The sequence below is a fragment of the Anolis sagrei genome, chromosome 2, assembly GCF_037176765.1.
Source record: "Anolis sagrei isolate rAnoSag1 chromosome 2, rAnoSag1.mat, whole genome shotgun sequence".
Classification (NCBI taxonomy): domain Eukaryota; kingdom Metazoa; phylum Chordata; class Lepidosauria; order Squamata; family Dactyloidae; genus Anolis; species Anolis sagrei.
In genome coordinates, this window is record NC_090022.1 from 143,425,791 (window position 1) to 143,450,023 (window position 24,233).

The 24,233-nt window shown below is 40.9% G+C and overlaps 1 protein-coding gene across 1 annotated transcript; it reads right to left on the reverse strand.

The window, feature by feature from the left end:
- Nucleotides 1-260: 260 nt before the first annotated feature.
- Nucleotides 261-17,826, reverse strand: TMEM100 (transmembrane protein 100). The gene is made up of 3 exons (XM_060763982.2): nt 17,731-17,826; nt 9,194-9,337; nt 261-2,320 (listed from the first exon to the last, which is right to left on the reverse strand). Exon 3 carries the CDS (start codon nt 2,246-2,248, stop codon nt 1,844-1,846), a length of 405 nt encoding a protein of 134 aa, XP_060619965.1. The 5' UTR covers nt 2,249-2,320; nt 9,194-9,337; nt 17,731-17,826; the 3' UTR covers nt 261-1,843.
- Between the last annotated feature and the right edge of the window lie 6,407 nt (nt 17,827-24,233).

Genomic DNA, 24,233 nt, shown 5'->3' on the forward strand with positions numbered 1-24,233 from the left:
GTGATGAGGTCCTAGGTCAAAGGGTGATCTGAAGTTCAAAAGTAGTATCCGAAGAGCTGCCTGTATTCTCACTCCTGCTCTAGAATAATTCAGACAATTGATATACCGCCATACCAAGCTGAATATACAGCATTTAGTTTTGGACACTAAGCTGATTCTGGCCCGGGAATACATTAATCATTATATGGGAACATATTCTTCTTCTGCAGAGGATCCAAGCAGCTCACAGTCAGAATGAAAATGATTTGATTTTCTAAAGCTTTAGCAGCAAGGGTTGTTTATTATTTCAAAATGAAGGGTACAATTTCTAAAAATGCAGGTTTCAATATCAAAACCATCCCAAAGTGCTAGGTATGAAAGTGTGATAATAGTTAAATTTACCAAAGGGGAAAGGGGGAATCACCTTTTGAGCTATACACATACCTTGCTGTTCACTTTAAGCAAATAGGTACATAGAGCAATCTGTGTATAAGCAATAATAGCCCCCATAATAATAATAATAATAATAATAATAATAATAATAATAATAGTGTTCAATATTACTTTTTTAAAAAGTACCACAGATAAACATCATAGGAACAAAATGAATTGCTGAGCTGATATCTAAGTACTGGCTTATGCAAGTTTCACAGTTTCTTTTTTTTATATAAAAATAAACAATGCTATGTTGATCAAAGCCACATCTGGGCCTCTCGTCTTGAAAAGGAAAGCAAAACAGTACTTAGTGAACATGACTTTGGAGCAGGTTCCTGGCACTTTTAGGTCTGTTCAGATCTTTTCTTTGATTTGCTCACATTCTTCTGCAATATGGTCCAAGCATTTGCCAACACCTTAGAAAGTAACACAGTTCTCCAGGACTGGGAGTAGAAAGAAAAGTTCTTCCTATGTTGGAAGAGGTGTAGAGGAAATATGAGATGTCAAGGCTACTCTCCCTGTTGAGATGGAAGGCAAGAAGACCATTGCATTTTCCAACCTTTACAGACCAAACAACCATGCAATCAACATGGCATTCCAGGAAACTGTTATTTTTAAATTCTGAAGATCATCCCCTAAGCTTGATCTACAAGTTACACATGACTTGTTGTCTGTAACCTAAGACCAAATGCCATTTTTCCTAGGGGAACTTGGAACAGAGAGACAGCTGATGTGGAGAGTATTTTACCCCTTTCTTGGCCATTTCTGTTGAGTAGTGTGCAGAATTTGCCATCACAAGTTATTGCTGGTAATCAAATTCCACAGAAGACAGAATCAATCACTTTTTGATATAAAGAAGATTATCTATGCACATTTCCATCCAAATTTTTATAGAAGACGCTTCCTTAAGGGGAAGAATGCTAAATATAGTTATTTGTCACTTGCATGCCTATCAACTTGCATGTTCTACTACATGATAGTTGCATTGCACGTTGCCTTCCTTTTATGATCTTCCTTTTGTATTAAATATGCTTGTTATCAATTGATCACTCCTATCTTTAACCATGCAGTGTAGTTTGTTTTCTGTGCAGGCACTCCTGTGTGGAAACTTGGCCTTTCTTGCACTACAGATCAATGAGTGGTATATGTATTATTACTAAAAGTTTGAAATTACTGACATTTGAACTTCATGATGACAGATATGGTAACATAATCTGAAAAGAAAACTAAACTCCCAGAACAACAAACCTAAAGCATCTTGTGAGACTGTGACAAAATATGTAATGGTGATGCCTGAACTTCCCACAGTCTTATTAGATCTCATTTGTAATCCATTTCAGCCATTACTCAGTGATCCTACAACCCAACTGCAAATAAATAGATGTGTTTATCAAATAATCCTCTGCTCTTTTCTTTTCACTTGCAGTTTTTAAGCAAAGAGGTTCCTCTGATTTGCCACTAGAGCTGTCTGGCTCTCCCGCCTCTTTCCTTTCTTGTTCCGTTGTCTGATTTTCCAGCACAGTGCACTCGAGGCCAGCAAAAGGAGTCCAGACGATAACAGGAACAACCCCAGCACAGAGATGATGGATCCATGGGAGTTGAAGCTGTATGCCACGGCGGTGACCACCACTCCGGCAATAAGGATCACCACCCCAAATGGGACAGTGCAACGGTAGCAGGAGAGTTCAGCTCCTCCCGTGGTGGCTGTCAGCTGGCATTCACTCACCAAAGGGACAGTGGTGACCCGGCAGTCATTGTTGTTTATTTTCTCCAGCGTCGCACACTGGGGACATTTGGAGCCCCCCAAGATCTCCTTGATAGGCTCATCTGTCATCTTGCAACTCTGAGATGAAAACTTTCTTGAGTCAGTGCTGAGGCTAGACTAGATGTGCTTCAATTGCATCAGCTGTGGAAAGAAAATGAATTTAAATAATAATAATAATAACAACAACAACTTTATTTTTATACCCTGCCTCCATCTCCCCAAAGGGACTCAGGGCTGCTTATGCATGGGACAAAATGTCAAGACATGAAGCAAAACAATGCATTAAAACAAAACAAAAAACACTTTTTAATTTTTTAATTTTTTTTTATTGTTTACCCACTCCCACCCCGGACATACGATTTATACAATAAACTACAGAAATTACATTTGAAATATCAGTCTTAGTCACAGTTTTTCCACTCTACATCTTAATACATGCTCTAAATAATTCCTAACTGGATCCCACATGTTCTTAATCATTATAGCATTTTCTATTTTGTCTATATTGTTCAATTTACATTTTTTATTTCCACATTTAACATATTTACTACATAATTGTACCAATTTGTTGGAGTCCACTTTGTTTTATCTTTCCAACCCCTCACTAAAACAATTTGAGCACATGCTATTAACTTGTCAATCACTCTGTCATTTTGCACATTATACAATCCTGGTAACCTTGCATGTAACATTCTATTAATTTCTCCATCAACAGTTCTCCAATATGCCTGTAATCTATCACATTCCCATATCATGTGATTAAACACACCTCTTTGTTCACAACCATGCCAAAACCTGTCCTTTACCCTGGTAAAATTGTGAAAGTTGTGCAGGAGTCCTGTACCATTTTTGTAACATCTTCCTTCTTGCTTCCCTAAATACACACTACTTTTCCTTTGCTATATTCCCTTTGGATATCTTCCCTCTCAATTTCCATATCCATTCTCCAAAATTAAAACATGATTAAAATAAAACATAGCAAAACATAACAATTCGATAGCATCAGATAAAAACCCAATTAAGTAAAACTTAAGGCTATAAAACAATAGCATTAAGACTCACTTAAACAATACATGATAAAATACAATAACCAGAAATACAGAGATGGGCAAAAACAAGTGGATATTTCAATGTGGCGAAGGAGGCAAGTTATCTCCTCACAATTAGGCAGCTGTTGGCATGACATTATGTAAGCATGTCAGGTAAAGGTAAAGGTTTTCCCCTGACATTAAGTCCAGTTGTGTCTGACTCTGGGGGGGTGGTGCTCATCTCCATTTCTAAGCCGAAGAGCCGGCATTGTCCATAGACACCTCCAAGGTCATGTGGCCGGCATGACTGCAAGGAGTGCCGTTGCCTTCCTGCTGGAGCGGTACCTCCTGATCTACTCACATTTGCATGTTTTCGAACTGCTAGGTTGACAGAAGCTGGGGCTGACAGCAGAAGCTCACGCCGCTCTCTGGATTCAAACCTGCGACCTTTCGGTCAACAAGTTTAGTAGCTCAGTGGTTTAACCCACTGCGCCACCGGGGAACCAAATTACAGTGCAATATTAAAGGTTATCCTGCCCCAGATTTAGTCTTACAGTTTCAAATACTCCTAAAGAAGAGACAGAGGAAGCGGACTGAAAAAAAAGTGGGAGGAAAAAAATCCTTTCCTGCCTCAAAGCAACAGAAATAAAATCCATGATACAACAAGATGTAACCAACATTCCAATGGTATCCAGACGTCCCACAAATGATAGAGCTCTACCAGACTTTCTACCTTTCTCTCCTCTAAGACAAACATACACATACACACTAAACATTTTATGCAAACAGTTGCTGGTGATGGCTGTGAAGAAGCTCATCTATTTTATCTATTTTAATTTTGATAACCCCATCTGCTGCTTCAACCATATCTGAGTGCAGCTCAGTCAGAAACAATACATTAAAATGCAACATATTTTTTTTTCTTTTTGGTGGCAATGAACAACTAAAGGATGTGATTTTTCAGCTAATGCAAGAAGGTCATGTTATTTTCCTTGTGAAAGTAACATTGCTGAGCTTTAAGGGTAGTGTCTTAAGAAATACTTATCGTTTAATTAAAAGCATTTTTAAAGTGGGGAGAGGAAGTAGAGTCTATGACAGATTGCAGCCAATGCTTACCATGTTGGCTGGGGCAATCTGGGATCTGTCGTCCAAAAAAGTACTCCCCCAAACCTCAAGTGAGGCCCTGATGCTGTTCTGCTTCCTGTTTAATTTTGCCATTGGCAAAGGAGGACTATGTTAGCATTTCCATCTTTTCAAAGCCCCTAAATCAGTGGTTCTCAACTTTTTTTGACCACGTACCACTTTGACTAAAGACCACTTGAACAGGGACCACTTTGACCAGAGATCACTCTCCAGCATTAGTATCAGAAGGGTTACAAATCAGTTTTTGGTCAACTTTAGATTCCGTTTGGTTATCTGGGGTGCTGATTCAGAAAATAGCACTTGATAGATCACAACAGCTCTAGTTTCTGATACAGAACATAAGTCATCCAGTAGTTGCCACCTGCTCGCTGATAGAAAACCATCTTTAATAATCTGGAGCCGCTACCTTATTTTAGGTTTTGTGGCCCACCAGTGGGTTGTGATCCACAGATTGGGAACCACTGCCCTAGACTGACTCGTACATTTTCCTGACACCTGAAGTGGTGGTTGCTTCCAGTTTTGAAAAACGGCTATTCTAGATGTATTGTCGAAAGGCTTTCATGGCAGGAATCACGGAGTTGCTGTAAGATTTTCGGGCTATATGGCGATGTTCCAGAAGCATTTTGGAGCCTCACAACCTCTGAGGATGCCTGCCATAGATGCAGGTGAAACGTCAAGAGAGAATGCTTCTGGAACATGGCCATACAACCCGAAAAGCTTACAGCAACCCAAAATTTAAACTCTGAATGGAGATAGTTTGGAGTGATACCAATCAGACATTGTTATTGTTATCATGTCACTGCTGTTGTAATTTTAAAGAGCCGGTATATGGAGTAAGTTTTAATGTTTATATGGGAGAGTGCTTGTTGTACTTTTAAAGGTTGTATATTATTTGATGTCATGGCCTATGGGTGGTACAATAAACAATTCATACAAAAAATAAAAATAAACTGTGAATGGATGAATCTGTGGGCCAGCTGTAACCACATCATAGTAAAGTATCACTCCTAATATTCAACTGATTAAAAATATATTCCAAAATACTGAAAAGAAGCTTTTGTCTAGAATCCAGCTATGAAAACCAGTTAGGTCTGCTGACCTATAAAATATCTGATCCTAATACTTTAAAAAAGTTCTTACAGTCTGCATACTTTTTGCACACTCATATTACTCATCAGTCTTTGTTCTCTCCTGATGCATTATAAGGAGCCCTTCACTTTTTAAATCAGCAGATGTCACCCGTTGGTGAGAAATATATGTCAAATAAACAAGATCAAGGATTCATTTACAATTTCCCAGGACACAGTAACAGTTCTGGAGCTCCTTTGACTTGACTTACAGAACATTCATCTTTCTCTCTCAATATTAATTTTGATTGCAGGTTATTTGAGGGTTATCTGTAAAGATTACTGCTTGCCACTTTTTATACTGACTCCCATTCGAAGTTCCTCTTTCAGCTTCTCTGTTCCCAGTGTAAATATTCTAGGGCCCTTTATTTATTTATAAAAACAACTGAAAAAGGTGTGTTTTTTTTGCAGAGGGGAGGAGTATCCTTGATTATGCCCCCTTTCAGTATTTTTAATTAGAGAGAAGGAGAGAGCAAAGTATATAATATTAGTTTTTGAATATCAGTATGTTTTTTAAAAGCAAAATGAAGGGATCTGTCATTAATTTTAGATTTTTCTGTTTCCTTCGATTAAAAAAAACTGAACTTATTCTTAAGAAAGTTGCTGCTGAATCAAGTCTTTCAAGATCTTTCAATTTCTGTTCCTTAAGGCTACATAAAATGGGAAAATTTGGCCTTTCCCAGTGTCTCACTATCCCCAATAGCCTGTTGCTGTGTGCTTTCAAGTAGTTTCCGACACATGGTGACCTTATCATAGGGTTTTCTATGGCTGAGAGTGTGGTGTAACTTGTCCAAGGTAACCCACTGGGTTTCCATAGCCGAGCAGTGAATCCTAAAACTGAGTATGCAGTACTAGGTTCTCTAGGTGACTCTACACTGCTTCTAGCAGATGCCATTCATTTCCATAAGGTTTGCTTTTATCCATGGTTTCCGGTTTCCACTGCAAGTTCAGATTGTATCCTATCTGGATAAAGGAGTCACATAGGTTGAATATGTCCTATCCAAAATGCTTGGAATCAGAAGTGTTTTGGATTTTTTTTTAAAAAAATGGTTGTATATGTTATCTATGTAGATAAAATATTTCAGGGATGAGACGCAAGTTTAAACACTGCACTGAATATTTTTTTCCCGTGTCAGGAGCAACTTGAAACACTGTAAGTCGCTTCTAGTGTGAGAGGATTGGCCATCTGCAAGGACATTGCCCAGGGGGTGCCCGGATGTTTTACCATCCTGTGGGAGACTTCTCTCATGTCCCCATACAGCTGGAGCTGACAGGCGGGAGCTCACCTTGCTCCTTGGATTTGAACCACTGATCTTTGGGTCAGCAGTCCTGCCAGCACAAGGGTTTAATCCATTGCACCACTGGGGACTTGAGTCATAAGACTTCATGTTCACAAAATGTTCTTTAAGAGGACACACTTACAACCTACAATTTGGAAAATTCATTTTAGTAATAAACAAATGATGCTTATACCCAATCGTTTTTTGAAAAATCCTCAAGATTCATCACCTTCAACTGAATAAAGGAAAAAGAACTCCAATAAAAGTCTACACAACTATGAATTTTTAATCAGGAATGATGGAGACATGGGGCACACACAGGCTGACAACATGCCATCTGGATCATAAAGCTATAACTAAAATTAAGGCTGTAGTAAACATCAATCCACTATATCTGTCTCGTATTGACTAAATGCTGTTTGCAGTTCTGAGCAGTAGTACCGAAGTACATTTTCTGTGGGCTCATGCCATGCTTCTGTTGTTCATTACATGGGCTGATTCTGCAGATTGCTCAAAGCTATAGCTCATAAAAAACCCAGTTCCTACAGCAAACAAAGAAGTACAAGAAACACCTCTGCACCCTGGGCCTGACATGGAAGTGTTCATATTACTTGCTAAGTAATCTTTAAATATACCATGATCTTTAATTTTCTAAAAAAATAAATAAAAATAAAACATGCAACTGATCAGTGACTTCAACCCTAAATGTTCAAACTAAATATGTGATGCTACACTGATTCAGGATGATGACAATGTTTGTTGGACTGCAGCTCCCAGCATCTTCCACTGTGACCAGGAACAATGAAATGGCCAGTCTAACAACACTGAAATGCCATACATAGGTTACTCTTGCATTAACTGCAACATGTGAAAACACCCGGTTAATGTAATGAAGAGATAGCGAAGTCTGATCTCTTCATGGTTAACACTTATTGTAATGAAGATACCACTGGGTTGACATATTCACATTGCATCCACATCCCAATTCTCACAAGAATGATCACCACAGGCTCTTAAGACTGTCATTTCCTATTGTTGTTACCCCTGAGACAAGCAATTGATATAAATCACTGTTTTAAGCTTGATTTCTTATTTGTATTTATGGCAATTTCTGTATACGGTTTTCACATAGTAATTCCAATCAATAAGAGGACATGAAGAAACCTCATACCAGATATTCTAAGGAATTATTCCAGGAAAACGCATATTATCCCAATGTAGCAGCTAGGCGTGGTAGAGATTTGAAACTGAAACATCCTTGGGTTAATATGAGTTTTCAGGGCTGTATGGCCATGTTCCAGAAGCATTATCTCCTGACATTTCACCCACATCTATGGGAGGCATCCTCAGAGTTTGTGAGGTGTGTTGGAAACTAGGCAAGTGTGGTTTATATATCTGTGGTATGTCCAGGATGGGAGAAAGAACTCGTCTGTTTGAGGCAGGTGTGAATGTTGCAATTGGCCACATTGATTAGCACTGCATGGCCTTGCAGCTTCAAAGCCTGGCTATTTCCTGCCTGGGAAGAATCCTATGTTGGGAGGTGATTAGCTGGCCCTGATTGTTTCTTGTTTGGAATTTCCATTTTTCTCCATGTTGCTCTTTATTTACTGTCCTGAATTCAGAGGTTTTTTTAAATACTGGTAGCCAGATTTTGTTCATTTTCACGGTTTCCTCCTTTCTGTTGAAATTGTTCATATGCTTGTGGATTTCAATGGCTTCTCTGTGTAGTCTGACATGGTGGTTGTTGGAGTGGTCCAGCATTTCTGTGTTCTCAAATAATATGCTGTGTCCGAGTTGGCTCATCAATTTGATGAACCAACCTTTTTAGAGGACCAATTTTCCTTGATCACCCAGAAGGAAATAGTTCTTTTGAAATGACTTTCTGACTTTAAGATTGTCTGAGGAGGCCCTGCTCTCGGTTCTGCCTTTGTCACAAGTACGTCTGGCGGGGACGAGAGACAGGGCCTTCTCAGCGGTGGCCCCTCGGCTATGGAACTCCCTCCCTGGCGAGATCAGATTGACTTCTTCACTCCTAAAATTTCAGAAAACACTTAAGACATGGCTGTTTGAACAAGCATTTACAAATATTGAGTAATGGGCATAGGAAAATGGAACAACTATACAATGGGACTGGACAATGTTTTAATGAGGATTTATAGAATTATGTTTTATTGCTGTTATGATTTTATTGATGTTAACATTTTTAAATTGTTCTTGTGTTTTTGTGGCATTGAATTTTGCTTTGTAAACCACCTCGAGTCGCAGGAAGGCTGAGAGAAGCGGTATACAAATACAGTAAATAAATAAATAATAAATAATGGCACCTGTTAATACCATAGGAGGTATTATTATCTAGAGTCAAAGCCATCACTTTAACACTCTATGTGTTAACATTTTAATTAATGACTTCAAATGTACAATCAACTCACATCCTACCTCATTTGTAGGATATCCATCATCTCTTGCTTGGATGAGCAAAGGGGGTACACCAGCAAGTCCACGGGCTTTTTCTTCCCAAACCTGTCAGTCAAGAGGAAAAACTAGCACCTCCAGTGAACTGTGGAACACCAAAGAGGTGACCTAGGATGAGAAAATGCAAAGGAAATCAGAACAGTGGAAAAATAAAGTTATAGCAACTAGAGGGGTATTTTGCATAAAGAAGAACTCATATCTCACAGTAGGCACACTTTAGACTTGGGCAAAACAAATCATTTACATTTTCCACTGGATAGAAACAGCACAGCTCTGGGATTCTGCACCTGCTCTCAACCATAAACTGCTTACATCTCCCTATGAAAATGTGTCTTTCAGCTTAGAATTACCTCTCATCCAATGTCAGAGAAAAGGCAAAGACTCACTCCGTTTCTACTTGACATGTTAAGAGCAACCAAATTTCTCCAGTGCCTGCATTCAAACCAGCCAGAAGCCAGAGCGACACTTTCCGTGACACATCCAAGCCAGGGAGAGCCAACGTAATTGTCAACAGGAGCAACAGCTGTGAAACCACCAAGCAGCCGGTTAACCTTCTGAACCAGCAAAAGATTTGTTACTAAGCTTACTCAACATTCCTTTGCAATGCATGCGGGGTTGGGGAGGATTGTTAGGGCCATTTCGACACTGCAACCGGTCATATGTCCTGGAAAGAGCTTGGCTTTAATTGTGAGATTTTTTTCCCCTCTCACCTGAATATGACTCCACACATTCAGGGAAGCTTCACTTGGACCATCAGACTAGTTTAGGGGCCCTTTCACACAGCTCTATATCCCAGAATATCAAGGCAGAAAATCCCACAATATCTGAGTGTGGACTCAGATAATCCAGTTCATATTGTGGGATTTTCTGCCTTGATATTCTGGGATATAGGGCTGTGTGGAAGGGCCCTTGGTCTATTCTGTCCTCTGATCTTACATATCATCATCATTTGCCAGTTCTCTTTTGTTCCATTGTGCTTCGTAAAACAACCAATCCATTGCTTCTGGCAGCTGAAACAGCTGAAAAAGCAGTCCTAATCTGGCAACCCTCCTTTATATGGAAGAGTTGTGCCTTCCAATAGCTTCTTGCCCTGATCCTGAATATTCGCTGTAGCTGCAGGGAATCCCAATGGACAGACAGCTCCAGTACGCTGCCCACTGATGTCAACAAAAGGAGCAGCTTCATGGGTGGAAGAGGTCTACAAGAAATCTTGGATTCATTTTCCAAGAACTTCTGAACAAAGCTACTAAATATCCTAAAAACACCAGATACCATCTGATCTTGGAAAATACTCAGGTCATTACTGGTTAGCACTTGGATATAAGACTGCCAATGAACATCAACTGTTGTAAGCTATATTTCAGAGGAAGGAACTGGCAAAACTATCTCTAAGTATTTCTTGCCATACGTCAACACACAACTTGAAGAGACTCCCTTTTGCATTCATATACTTTGTCAGAGAGAGGAATGATATGTCCATCTAGCTGCGCTGCATAAAGATCTATCCTAGATAGTATGCCTATTTTAAAAGATCCAGGAAAAATAATGCCAAGGGCTTTGGTGCACAACCAGCCTGGAGTGCTTCTGCCCTGCCAGAGATGAAGCTAGGATTGTCAGACAAAAATGTCCAACTGTGCAGCGTTCTAGGAATTCCATGCAAACTGGTGCAGAAACAAAATTGAGGACTGGTTATGCTAATTACATGGGATGTAAGAGTAGTCTCTTATTTCAGAGCACTACCACTCCAGTTTAAAATGGTGTCAGCAGAAACCTGTTTATTAATATTACTTCTGTTAAGGACTGGGGGTACTAGTCACTAAACAAGGTTCTGGAGTTAAACTTCCAGTCTTTTTTTTTTTAGCCCTTGGTCAAGCAATAGTGAAAGCATGGAAGATGAGAACTAAAGACAACCCTGTTTTCAACATCTCACACATTTCCAAGCTTCCTATTCAGGTGGGAAATGAAAATGTGGCCTCCAGGGTTTGTCAGATTGCCACTCCCATCAGTCCTAGCCAGCGCAACTGTTCCCCACCTTGTTAAGGAAGCCACCAGTAAGTGATGATGGAAGTTAACAGTTTAACAAAATCTGGAAAGCCATCATCTGCTCAGGCCTGGTGTATAGAAATATGGCTCTGTCCCCACCTAATATGCCAGTTACAATGCTGACACATTCTTAGAGAGTATTCAGAAACTTAGATTTACTTTGGGATTTCATGTCTAGCATCGGAAACTCATTCCTGAATGCAATAGATATATGAGCAGTAAACATCATGACTGGCATGCACACATATTGCACTTTTGTGTCCTCACACTATATGAGTAGCAGCTCAAAAAAGCTTGGCCTTGCTCATCTGTATTTTGCCGGCTATGGCAGTCATTTCCATTCATCTGTGTGGAGAAAAGCAAACCACAGACCACCTATTACAATGCAACCTGAGCCCTGCCACATGCACAATGGAGGACCTTCTTACAGCAACACCGGAGGCACTCTAAGTGGCCAGTTACTGGTCAAAGGACATTTAGTATAATGCCAAGCTTTTAAACTTTATGTTTTTTAAATACATTACAACTGTACCCTCGGTTCACTTCTGATATGATAAATGAATAAATCTATGTCATTCAATTTCAAATATCGACTCAGCATGCAACTCACACTGAACTATCAACTATCAACCTTGGGTTTATTGCAGTCTTTACATCATAATGACATTGTAAAGACCAAGCGGTACAGAACAGGAACAAAAAAGAACAATGTATACCACTCTGAATGGAAAGAAGCAAGCAGGGACTTTAAATATACAAGAATAATCTCTTGTAGTGTGTTTTTCAAAACTCAACCATTAATTTTCATAGCTGGATTGTAACCTTCAAGGAGGGATTCGTAACCCTAAGGGGTCCATGGATGGGCTTCAGGGAGATCTGAACCAGATGCAAAAAAGAAAAGGAATCCCTTTGATTTCTGCATAGGGTCATAGTAGGTCTTTAAACAGGCCCCCACCAATAATCGTGGCTTGGACTCTGCAGAATCATCACTGCGAGTCAGAGTTGACTATATATGCCAAATGAACTAGCGGTGTGACCTCAGTAAGAAGGCAGCTTCCTATACTTCCCTGAAACCAAACAGCCAAAAGACAAAGGACCTTATCACAATGGGAAATACTCAGTTTCTGAGACTCTCTGAATGTGATTCCAAACAGATCTTATCACATGATGTTTGTTCCATTCCACCAGTAATCCATTGGGATTCGTCTGCAAAACGTTGCATAAACGGAGTAATTGCACACAAGATTTTAACTGTGTTTTTAAAATTTAATGTAGCTCTGAGGTGCTGTTTTTTTTTTTTTTAACATATGATTATAAATCAGTTTGCAGCTAAAATCTCACGACAATGTAGTTTGAGACTTCCAGGCTATGTCACTGTGCAGTATTAGGATTTTTTTAGGGACGCAGGGAAACATTTGAATGGATTGGGAGAAGTCAACCTTCTGTGGTTTAATGCAGCATTTTCAAAATGTAAAGATCGGGTGTGATGGAGTCAGTATGTATCTATGACTAGATACACTAAGTACCTAGACATAGAATCATAGAATTGGAAGAAACCTTGTGGGCCATGCAGTCCAACCCCCTGCCAAAAAGCAAGAAAATCACATTCAAAGCACCCCTGACAGATGGCCATCCAGCCTCTGTTTCAAAGCCTCCAAAGAAAGAGTCCCCCCCATACTCCGGGGCAGATAGTTCCTTAAAACAATGCAGGATGAATACTGATATAAATGGAATATAAGGTCCAAAGTTTGGGCATACGTACTTACAATTTCATCTGACTAAGTTTCCAGAAAGTCTCAGCATAAGAGTGACTATAACTGACCTTCCACATTTGCGGATTCTGCACACAAAAGCAGTCAATCCACGGCTTGAAAATACCCCCCCCCCCCAAAAAAATGTTGCCATTTTTGTCATATGGAACATAAATTTGTCATTTTATAGAATTGGATTTCAGCACCCATTAATTCTGGTATCTACAGAAGTCCTGGAACGAAACACCAAATAATGCGAAGGCCCCACATTACAGACATGCAACTGACATTTCATATATGTAACCAAAAGCTCGACCTGTATGCCAGTTTAGTTTAGGAATAGTTTAGGAGCAGATATTTCTCTCTCAATTCCTGATGCTAAGTCAAGGAACACAGAATAGTACATGCTTAGCCTGGAAAAGGTCCCAGGTTCAATCCTTAACATCTCCAGGCAAGACTGCAAAAGACTGACAAATTTGAAAGTGTCTCTACTAGTCGCCATATAGGATGTTTCAAAAAGATGGATCTGATTTGAAGTGGCTGCATTTGATCATACTTAGGCCCCTTCCACACAGCTGAATAAAATCCCATATTTTCTGCTTTGAACTGGAATATATGGCCATGTGGACTCAGATAACCCAGTTCAAAGCAAGGGATTTTCTGCCTTGATATTCTGGGTTATATGGCCTTGTGGAAGAGTCCTTAGCTAGATCCAAATCAAATTCATCCACTCCTGCAGTTGCTGTTGAACTGCAAGTTCCATCTACTATGGCCAGCATAGCCAGTGGAGTGAAATGCTGGGAGTTGCGAACCAGAAACATTTGGAGGGCTGCATAATATCTAACCCTGAGCTGGATGGTTTAGCTCAGTATATGGAACCTACAAATGAGGCAAACTTTCATTAAAAAGTGGACTCTGCTGAAAAGTTTTGTAACACTTTAAAGAGCTGCCAAATTCCCTTAACTAGAAATAGGAGTCAAGTGGAAAATATTCCAGAAACCTTTATGCCACATCATTATAGCATTATCATTCCACTTTAACTCACATGGCTATGGAATCCTGGGATTTATAGTTTGGTCAGAGGCACCAAGAGATTCTAAATGTCACTCTCCAAGCTGGAAAACCCAGTTTTATACAGCATATTGCCATGCCAGTTTGTAGAGTGTTGAAGAGTCTCTAGTTTATTTATTCTGCTTTTATCTCTACACCCTGGTGTCACAATGGGTTAAAGCCTTCTGCCGTCAGGACTGAAGACTGACAGGACAGAGGTTCGAATCCAGGGAGAGCGAGGATGAGCTCCCTCTGTCAGCTCCAGCTCCCCATGCGCGGACATGAGAGAAGCCTCCCACAAGGGTGGTAAAACATTAAAACACCGGGTGTCTCCTGGGCAACGTCCTCGCAGATGGCCAATTCTCTCACACCAGAAGCAACTTGCAGTTTCTCAAGTTGCTCCTGACACATGATTAAAACACTACTAATTTTTTTAAAAAAAATACTTAAAGCATATTTAAACCATAGGTTCAAGAAAACATTTTTGAAAATACAGCACACAACATAATTAAAATTCACAATTAAATGCCTACCTAAATAAAAACTTCTTCACCTGCCAGTAGAAAGGGAGCAGGGAAAAAGCCAATTGGGCTTCCCATGGAAGGCAGTTCCACAATCCTGGAGAAAGTTCTCTCTTGAGTCTTCACCAATCCCACTTGCAAAGGTGGTGGGACTGAAAGAAAGCCTTTCTCTGGCTTATATAAGGAGATACAGCCTTTCAGAAAGTCTGGACTCAAGCCGTGTAGGGCTTCAAAGGTCAAAAACAGCACTTTGAATTCTGCCCGGAAATGGAATGGTAGCCAATGGAGCTATTTCATGATCCCTGGTCAACAGCCTGGCTGCGGCATTTTGAACAAGCGGAAGTTTCTGAACACTTTCCAAAGGCAGCCCCACTTAGGCCCCTTCCACAGGGCTGAATAAAATCCCACATTATCTTCTTTGAACTGGAATCTATGGCCGGGTGGACTCAAATAACCCAGTTCAAAGCAGATATTGTGGGAATTTTCTGCCTTGATATTCTGGGTAATATGGCTGTGTGGAAGGGCCTTTAGAGAACATTAGTCGTCCCAATAGGATATAATCAAGGCATGGGTCACCATTGCCAGATCTGACTTTGCAAAGAATTATTTCCGTGCCCCCCAACCCATCCTCAAATACTGTACATCCAACAACATATTCATAATGCATACTTATTATCCTTCATTTATCTTCCTGAATTAAATTACAAAGCTCCCAAACTCTCATGTGTCTTTCACTATGTCTCTATGTTTTCAGTTTTAACAATGTTAAATGGTTTGAATCAAAGCAATTTGGGTTTAATGTGTTGCACTATGACACACCACGGCTCAGTTCCAAAACTCCTATCAGACAAAATGCTGGAGAACTGAAGTAGTGAGAAAAACAAGTGCCACTGAGCATATGGAGAGTTAGCATCACTCTCCATGAATGGAGTCCTCAGTGGCTCAATGAGTTAAATCCTTGTGCTGGCAGAACTGCTGACCAAAAGGTCGGCGGTTCAAATCCAGGGAGTGGGGTAAGCCTAGTCTGTGAGCTCCAGCTTCTCATGCAGGGACATGAGAGAAGCCTCCCACGGGATGGCAAAACATCTGGGCATCCCCTGGGCAACTTCCTTGCAGACAGCCAATTCTCTCACACCAGAAGTGACTTGCAGTTTTCAAGTCGCTCCTGACACAGAAAAAAAAATCTATCCATGAATAACTACAATAAGACTGCACACAAAGAGGGGTTAAAGGGATGCGTGCGACTTCTTAGGTTGCATCTACACTGTACAGTTAATACAGTTTGATACCATGGCTCAATGCTGCAGGAGTTGTAGTTTTACAAGTTTTTTTTAGAGTTCTCTGCCAAAGAGGGCTGATGCTTCACCAAATTACAAGTATCGGGATTCTACAGATTTGGGCCATGGCAGTCAAAGTGGTGTCAAATTGTATTAATTCCACAATATAGGTGCATCCTAAGTGTGTTTGGCTCCCGACCCTTCTTTAAAGACATTAGTTATCAGTAGTAATATTGATAAGTCAGATCTGAAAAACCTTGTTCGGTACAAAATGTGTTAGCAGTTAAGAAAGTCTAATCTAAAGTATGTTACTCTCATGTAACCCCTTCCTAACTTACTTCCAAGATGACATGTATATAAATACTTGCAGCCTTATTTCTAAATAGGAAAAAATATTATTTGCATAAAGGGGTATGGGAAGGAGTTACACAAATAACCTCACCAGTCTCTCCATCCTGCCCAAATTATATGTGGATTACGGATCCACATAATTGAAGATGCTCTATTCAAAGAAGCAAACACACAGAAACCAAGCTGTCATACGTAACCACTTCCCTGTGTCATATATGATTGTATTACATAAAGGTATAATCTTGTGCGCACAGGACAAGAGGCCCTTCCACACAGCCCTATATCCCAGAATATCAAGGCAGAAAACCCCACAATATGTGCTTTGAACTGGGTTATCTTGAGTCCATATATTCCAGTTCAAAGCAGATAATGTGGGATTTTATTCAGTTGTGTGGAAGGGGCCAAGGTTAGAAGGGTTTTCGACATCCAGAGCACAAAGGATTCACCAAATTTCCATGCTTCTCTTCCGTTCACATTCTTCCTAACTTTAAAAAATCATCTATCTATCTATCTATCTATCTATCTATAGTCCAATGGAAGAAACTGTTCAAAACCAGCAACTCTTGTCTTTCAACTAAAGGATAGCTAAATAACATTAACCTGCTGAATACTTTTTGAATTGAGGGTGCCTCTACTACACTGTAGAATGAATGCAGCTTGGCACCGCTTTTTCTGCCATGGTTCAATGCTATGGAAAAATGGGACTTGCAGTTTGATAAGGGGCCCGTCCACACAGCCATATAACCCGGAATACCAAGACAGAAAATCTCACAATATCTGCTTTGAACTGGGTTATCCGAATCTACACAGACATATATTCCAGTTCAATGCAGATAATTTGGGATGTTATTAAGTTGTGTGGAAGGGTCTTTAGTTTTCGCTGCCCAAACTACAAATCCCAGAATTCCACAGCACTTGAGCTATGGCAGTCAAAGTGGTATCAAACTGCATCAACGCTACAGTGTAGATGCATTTATAGAATTGCAGCCTATTGAAAGAGTGCATAATTCAGGCTGGGGCCCCTTCTACACTGCCATACAAAATCCAGATTATCTGATTTGAACTGGATTATATGTCAGTGTGGAATCATGAAATGTTTTCTCTGCTTTGTTAATCTGGATTATATGGCAAAGCAGAAGGGGCTGGAGGGAGAAAACCACGATTGCCAGATATGTATGCCAGATAACAACAACAACAATAATATTAACACATTCTCTTGGATATAAAAGGATCGTTTTAAAGGGAGCAGAAATTTTTTTTTGTTCTTTGTATTGGAAAGCTCCCGAGCAAGAAGAGACCAAGTTCCCATTTGCTGGCAATCTCCATTTCCATTGAGCAGAGACTTTGCAGACCCCTGTGGGGACTTTCAGTTCCTTGCTGGCAAAAGTTTCTTTCTTGCTTTGCCACCAAACCACTGTAATATTTCGCCCTCTCCTCACCTAACCACCTTTGATAACTTTCCCCAACTTCTCCCCGCTCCAGGAAGCCCAGCGGAGCCCACCACTTACCTTCCCTCGTCCAGAATGGAAGTAAAGCGAGCAAGCACTTGCCCCGGTCTGGAGAGAGGCGCAAGGGAGCGTCTGCAAACTGCGCAGCCGCAGAGGGAACCCAGGGACCGCGGACAAGTTCCCAGCTTCAAAGGAACGCGCGCTGCTCTGCTTGACGGGAGGGGGGGGGGGGGGAGTCCCAAACTGGTACTTGCTGAACAAAACCAGAGCCGCCTTTTGGTGCACCTACACCGCAGAATTAATCCAGTTTTATCACACTTTAAACTGCTTTGATTCAATGCTTTGGAATCCGGTTTGATGAGGCCCCCAGTAATTTTATTATTATTATTATTATTATTATTATTATTATTATTATTTGAAACACAACAAGATGGGTCCACAGCAGACACTCTGCTGGCTGTTGTATTGGATCACACATCGGACTCTTCCCAAGTGTCTAGGACTGTGTGATGTATCGGCAAATAATGCATGTACATCCCAATATGGTGGTCTTTTGCAGCTGGCAGATAAGCAATTTTGTCAACACCAATTGTGTTTAAGTGCAGGCCAAGGTCTTTATGCACTGCACCCAGTGTGCCGATCACTGGGACCACCTTGACTGGCTTGTACCACAGTCTTTGCAGTTTGATCTTTAAATCCTCATATCATGTCAGCTTTTCCAGTTGTTTCTCTTCAATCCTGCTGTCATCTGGGATTGCAACATCCATGATCCATACTTTGTTTTTCAACATGATTGTGAAGTCAGGAGTATTGTTCTTCAAAACTCTGTCAGTCTGAATTTGGAAGTCCCAGACAGGCCCGTAGCCAGGATTTCGTTTCGGGGGGGGGGGGGGGGGGGATGGGGGGGCTAAAAAATTTTCAGGGGGGGTTTCGGGGGGGGGCTGAGTTTCGGGGGGGGGGGCTGAGTCTGAGTGAAAGAGGGTCTAGCCTAGCAAACCTTTTGTATCATTACCCCAATACCCCCATGCATATGGGATATATTGAGTATGGTGATCAGATCATGATATGAATAAACATAACAGTTTAAATAATGCGCCAGTAAGGCCTTTTCACGAACCACCATGAGAATTTCGGGGGGGGGGGGGCTGAAGCCCCCCGAGGCCCCCCCCCCCCCCGGCTACATGCCTGGTCCCAGAGTAGTTTGACCTGCTCATTTTTTGTAACCTTTTCAAGCTTGTGATCCCATCAATTCTTTGTCACAGACAGATGATATTTGTGGCACAAGTTCCAATCAATCATCTGAGCAAAGGTGTTATGCCTCTGCTTGTAGTCTGTCTACGCAATCTTCTTACAGCAGCTGAGGATGTGATCTATTACAACAGCACAACAACAGAGAGAAAACAAACAAAGACATCTAATTACCTCTCAACAAAAGTTTGCTCTAGGCACTGTCAGGCCATTATATCCTAATCAAGGTGATCAGCTGAAACATTCACACCTAGCTCCAGCAGACAAGAGTCCTTTGTCTCACCCTGGTTATTCCACAGATATATAAACACTTTTTCCTAGTTCCAAAACACTTCACTACCTCTGAGGATGCTTGCCATAGATGCAGGCGAAAAGTCAGGAGAGAATGCCTCTAGACCATGGCCATATAGCCCGAAAAAACCTACAACAACCCAATGTGATCTATTGTTTCTACTTCCTTGCAGAGTCTACATTTGGGCTCTGTCATCGATTTTTCATTTCTGGCTTTGATGGCATTTGTTCTAATTGCCTGTTCTTGGGCAGCAAGAATTGTTGTTGTTGTTGTTATTATTACTATTTCTATCCTGCTTTATCTTTCTAAAGAGACCCAAAGCAAGCCTCTTTTTTACAAAGAAACTCATTAGAGGAAAAGAAGGACACAAATGGAATAAGTAAATAAACAACGTACATTATGAGCCTTCACTTCTGGTCGCTTCTTGCAGCAACACCAGAGACACTCCTATTGGCCAGATATTGGTCAAAGGACATATAATCAACTACCAAGCTTGCAAACTTTGTGTTTTGTCTGTCTGTTTGTTAAAAAATGTAATACAAATGTTTGGTTACTCCTGACACGATAAATAAATAATTATGAGCCTTGCTCACTTGGAGTGCACTATCTAAAACGATTTTTTTTCATGTCAGGAGTGACTTGAGAAACTGAAGTCACTTCTGGTGTGAGAGAATTTGCCATCTGCAAGGACGTTGCCCAAGGGACGCCCGGATGTTTTTGATGTCTTACCATCCTTGTGGGAGGTTTCTCTCATGTCCCTGCATGGGGAGCTGGAGCTGACAGAGGGAGCTCATCTGCGCTCTCCCTAGATTCAAACCTCCGACCAGTTGGTCTTCAGTCCTGACGGCACAAGGGTTTAATCTATTGTGTCACTGGGGGCTCCTATATAAATAGATGAGAGATCTGGAATAGTAATTTGAGTGTTAAACTAGGACTTTGGGAGACCAGGGTTCAAATCCCTCCACAGCTGTGGAAACCCATGGGTGACACTAGAAAAATCACACTCTCTCAGCCTCAAGGAAAGACAATGGCAAACAAATCTTGACAAGAAAAACCTGTAATAGCTCTTTTTCCCCCAATATTTGTTTCCGTTAGTTGAAAACAAACCGGATGCGCTTTCGTTCAGGGTCCTGAACAGCTTCCATGGGTCTCCCAAAGAAGTGTAGATACAGACTTTCTTTAGAAAATCACAGTCTTTTTTTCTCTCGCAAGACACCCGCCCTCAAGAATTATCTATTATTGACCAGGACAAGTTACTCTCAGGAAGGCTGCTTACATAAGGGCTGAGTTTTGCTTGGCCCCATGAGCCAGAATGCTGGAAGGAGGGAGCAGATCTATTTCTTACGAAGGAGTTGGAGGGAATACCACTGGCATATTTTCCTTTTTATCATCGCTTCCTCGAATAGCGAACTCAGGTGGTGAGTGGTGACAGAAAGGCAGCCAAAACGAAGAGCAAGGTATCAAGCAAGGCAAGGAGAAACATGGGTCATGCAAAAGTTTTTTTTTAAAAAAACTCACAAAATAGAAGGACCAGATATGTTGGCCACAGAATGCCAACAGACAGAATAGGAAAGGGGGAGGCTTGGCTGGTTGCTTGCCTGATTCCTGCTAGGAAACGAGGCTGAACTTCATCATGTATAACATGTCTCATTTCATGAGAATATGGACTCAAGGAATGAAGTCCCTTTCTTTTACATTTCTTTGCTTTTAAATAGAAATCATCCATTCCAGGAGGCAAGTCTGAGGGGACCAGACACCAGCTCCTTTATTTGCCATGTACAATTTTCTTTTCTTTGGTGACATTTGATGAAATGTTAAATCACAACACCTAGCAATTTCATGTATTTACCTACAAGTAAAAGCATGAAGCCCCCAGTGGCACAGTGGCTGAGTTGCTGAACTTGCTGAGCTAAAGTTCAAATCCGGGAAGCGGGGTGAGCTCCCGCTGTTAGGCCCAACTTCTGCCAACCTAGCAGTTTAAAAACATGCAAATGTCAGTAGATCAATAGGTACTGCTCTGGCGGGAAGGTAAAAGCACTCTATGCAGTCATGCTGGCCACATGACCTTGGAGACATCTACAGACAACGCTGGCTCTTTGGCTTAGTCATGGAGATGAGCATCAACCCACAGAGTCGGACACAACTAGACTTAATGTCAAGGGGAAACCTTTACCTTTACCTTAAAAGCCTAAATCAAAGAGATTTTACTTTCACTTCCACAATACTTGTGGGAAGTAGCAATGTCAGCTGTTTGCCACACCAAGAAATGTAGTCCTGAAACTTACCATTACTCAGAAGACTTAAACAGGGAAAAATGTATGGTATTACATTTAGGCAATTATAATGAAATACACAGATATGGCATGGGCAACATTTGGATTGAAAACGGTATGTGTGAAAGGGATCTAGGAGTCTTAATAGATCACAAACTAAAGATGAGTCAACAGTGAGAAGCATTAGCTTAAAAAGCCAATGCAATTCTAGGTTGCAAGAACAGGAAGTGTTGCGATAGTCTAGTCTAGTCCCTCCCTATTCTATTTTGGCCAGACCTCATCTGAAATACCATGCCCAGTTCTGAAAAATGTGGACAAGCTCAAACACATCCAGAGAAGAACAACCAAAATTATCAAAATTTAGAACCCAAGCTCTACAAGTAGCAATTTTTGGTATCTTTAGCTTGGAAAAAAGAAGACTGGGGGCGGGGGGGGGGGGCATTATAGCTATATCAAAATATTTGAAAGGATGTTGCACTGAGAAGTGGGCAAGCTTGTTTTCTGCAGCTTTGGAGACTAGGGCATGGGGCAATGGATTCAAATAGCAGGAAAAGAGATTCCACCTAAACATTGGGAAGGACTTCCTGACAGAAAGAGCTGCTGGACAATGGATTATTCTGCCTCAGAGTCTGGCGGAGTCTCCTTCTCTAGAGATTTATAGGCAGAGGCTGGATGGCCATCTGTTAGGAGTGCTTTGTGTGTTCCTGGACTGGATGGCCCCTGTGGTCTCTTCCAACTCTATAATTATCTGATTTTAAAATCTGGAGACAATTTTGGAAGAACTTGCTCTCTGCTTTCCTGCCCCAAGGAAATACTGGTGATGTTTGTCTTTGCAAAGGGGCTCTTTTATACAAGACACCTTCATAGCCCCCCTTTTAAACAAGAGCTGAAAGATACAATCCCAAATTAATATCTAGACTTTCTTGGCTGCTCTGAGGATGATGGGGCTTTGGGGACAAGAGGCTTTTTGCTGACTTGGAGTCCTGGCGATTACAGTTCCTGACCTTGACAAAACTTCAAGCTCACCCTAAATATTTCGTGGTTTCTGGACCAAAAACTGAAGCAGCAATTTTTTTGTGGCGTGTTTTTGTGTGGAGGGCGAGAGGGATCGTGACTCTGCTGGACAAAATGCCTGAGCAAATGCTTACAGAAACCAACTTGGAAAAAGGAGGTATTTGTTCTTTCACAAGCCGCACAGAGAAGTTCAAAGTGGGAAACTCCCAGCAGGGGCCAGGAGGAAGAATAAGGAGGTCTGTGTGTAAAAGCAAGGAGCAAGTCTTTAATTTCTCATGTTTGCCAGAGCCAATAAAGCCGGTGCCTGGAATTAATAAACTCCCTTTTTGTATAACACCCACCCACCCCCAGAGGTTCTTTTCCTGGAGAACTAAGAGGGTGGAACTTTTTATAATTATGATTTGTTTTGAGTAGCTGTACTTTGTGGGAATGCCAAAAAGAAAAGACCATTTGAAACCCAAATGACTTCTTTTAATTATATGGATGTAAAGAGTCTGGAACTGAAACAGCTGACACTGGATTGAGATGACAGTTTTGGATTTGTCCCCCCCCCCCCCCCCCGCCCCCCAAATAATATATTTTTTAAATCTATGTTTTGAAATTGTATCTTTAAAAAGTAGCATGTGCAGACTGTTTTTCCACTGCAGTTTCAGATACTGAGCTCAAGATTAGGACCTCATATACACCGACCATTTGATGCAGCTCAAAGCAAGCTTCAAAATGTGATGCCTGACGATGACAAATTCCCACCAAAGTGCATGAAAGTTCCCAACGTGCACCAGTGCTCTGTAAATTGTGGAATCACCACTCAGGTCTCAAACTAGTTCCAGGATTTCTCATGTAATAACAAACATAGCAAAACCACTTTCTTCATTACCAGTTTGAAACTGCATTAAATGGTCATTGTTGCTGGGACCTAAGATCCACTCAAACTAATGTTCCAATTTATTTATAATAGAGTCCCTGCAGATATAGCAAATCAGCATGCACATCCTAATACCAATTTTACCTCTTTGCCTTTTCTTACCACACTGATGTACAATAGTCTATAGCAGCGGTGGTGAATCTATGGCATGACATCTTTACTCTAAAAGTGAGGGAAAAAGAAGTTTCTGCCTCAGATGCATGCATTCTTCTATATGCACGGTACGAAAAAAGATATGAATTGACCAAAGAGAAGGATTTTATTGACTTTTGCTAAGCAGCATTTTTGAAAATGAAGAGGGATGGTTGAATCTACCACAGAACTGCTCATTGTGATCTGACCATCTTCAACAGTGGTTCCCAACCTTTTTTTTGACCAGGGACTACTTTGACCAGGGACCACCTGACCAGGGACAACTTTGCCTAAGGACCACGTGATCAGGGACCACTTTCCAACATTAGAACCAAAGGGTTACATATCAGCTTTAGGTTCAGTTTGGTTATTTGTGGTGCTGATTCAGAAAATTGCATTGGATAGACCACATCAGTTCTGGTTTCTGATACAGTACATATGCCATCCATTAGTTGCCATCTGCTCTCCCACAGAAAACTATACTTAATAATCTAGAGCTGACGTGGTCTGTCCAATGCAATTTTCTGAATCAGCATCCCAAATAACCCCAGGAACAGGCTTCAAATCAAAGATTTTTTTTTGTTTGGGCTATCTTATCATTTGTGTGTTTTGTTAAGACTCTGTAAAAAAAAAAATAAGGGGAGGGGGCTGAGGTTGAAAAAAAATACAAAAGGTAGAG

Bases quoted from the DNA above. Each gene is read 5' to 3' on its own strand.
- TMEM100 (XM_060763982.2), bottom strand. From the start codon at position 2,248: ATGACAGATGAGCCTATCAAGGAGATCTTGGGGGGCTCCAAATGTCCC.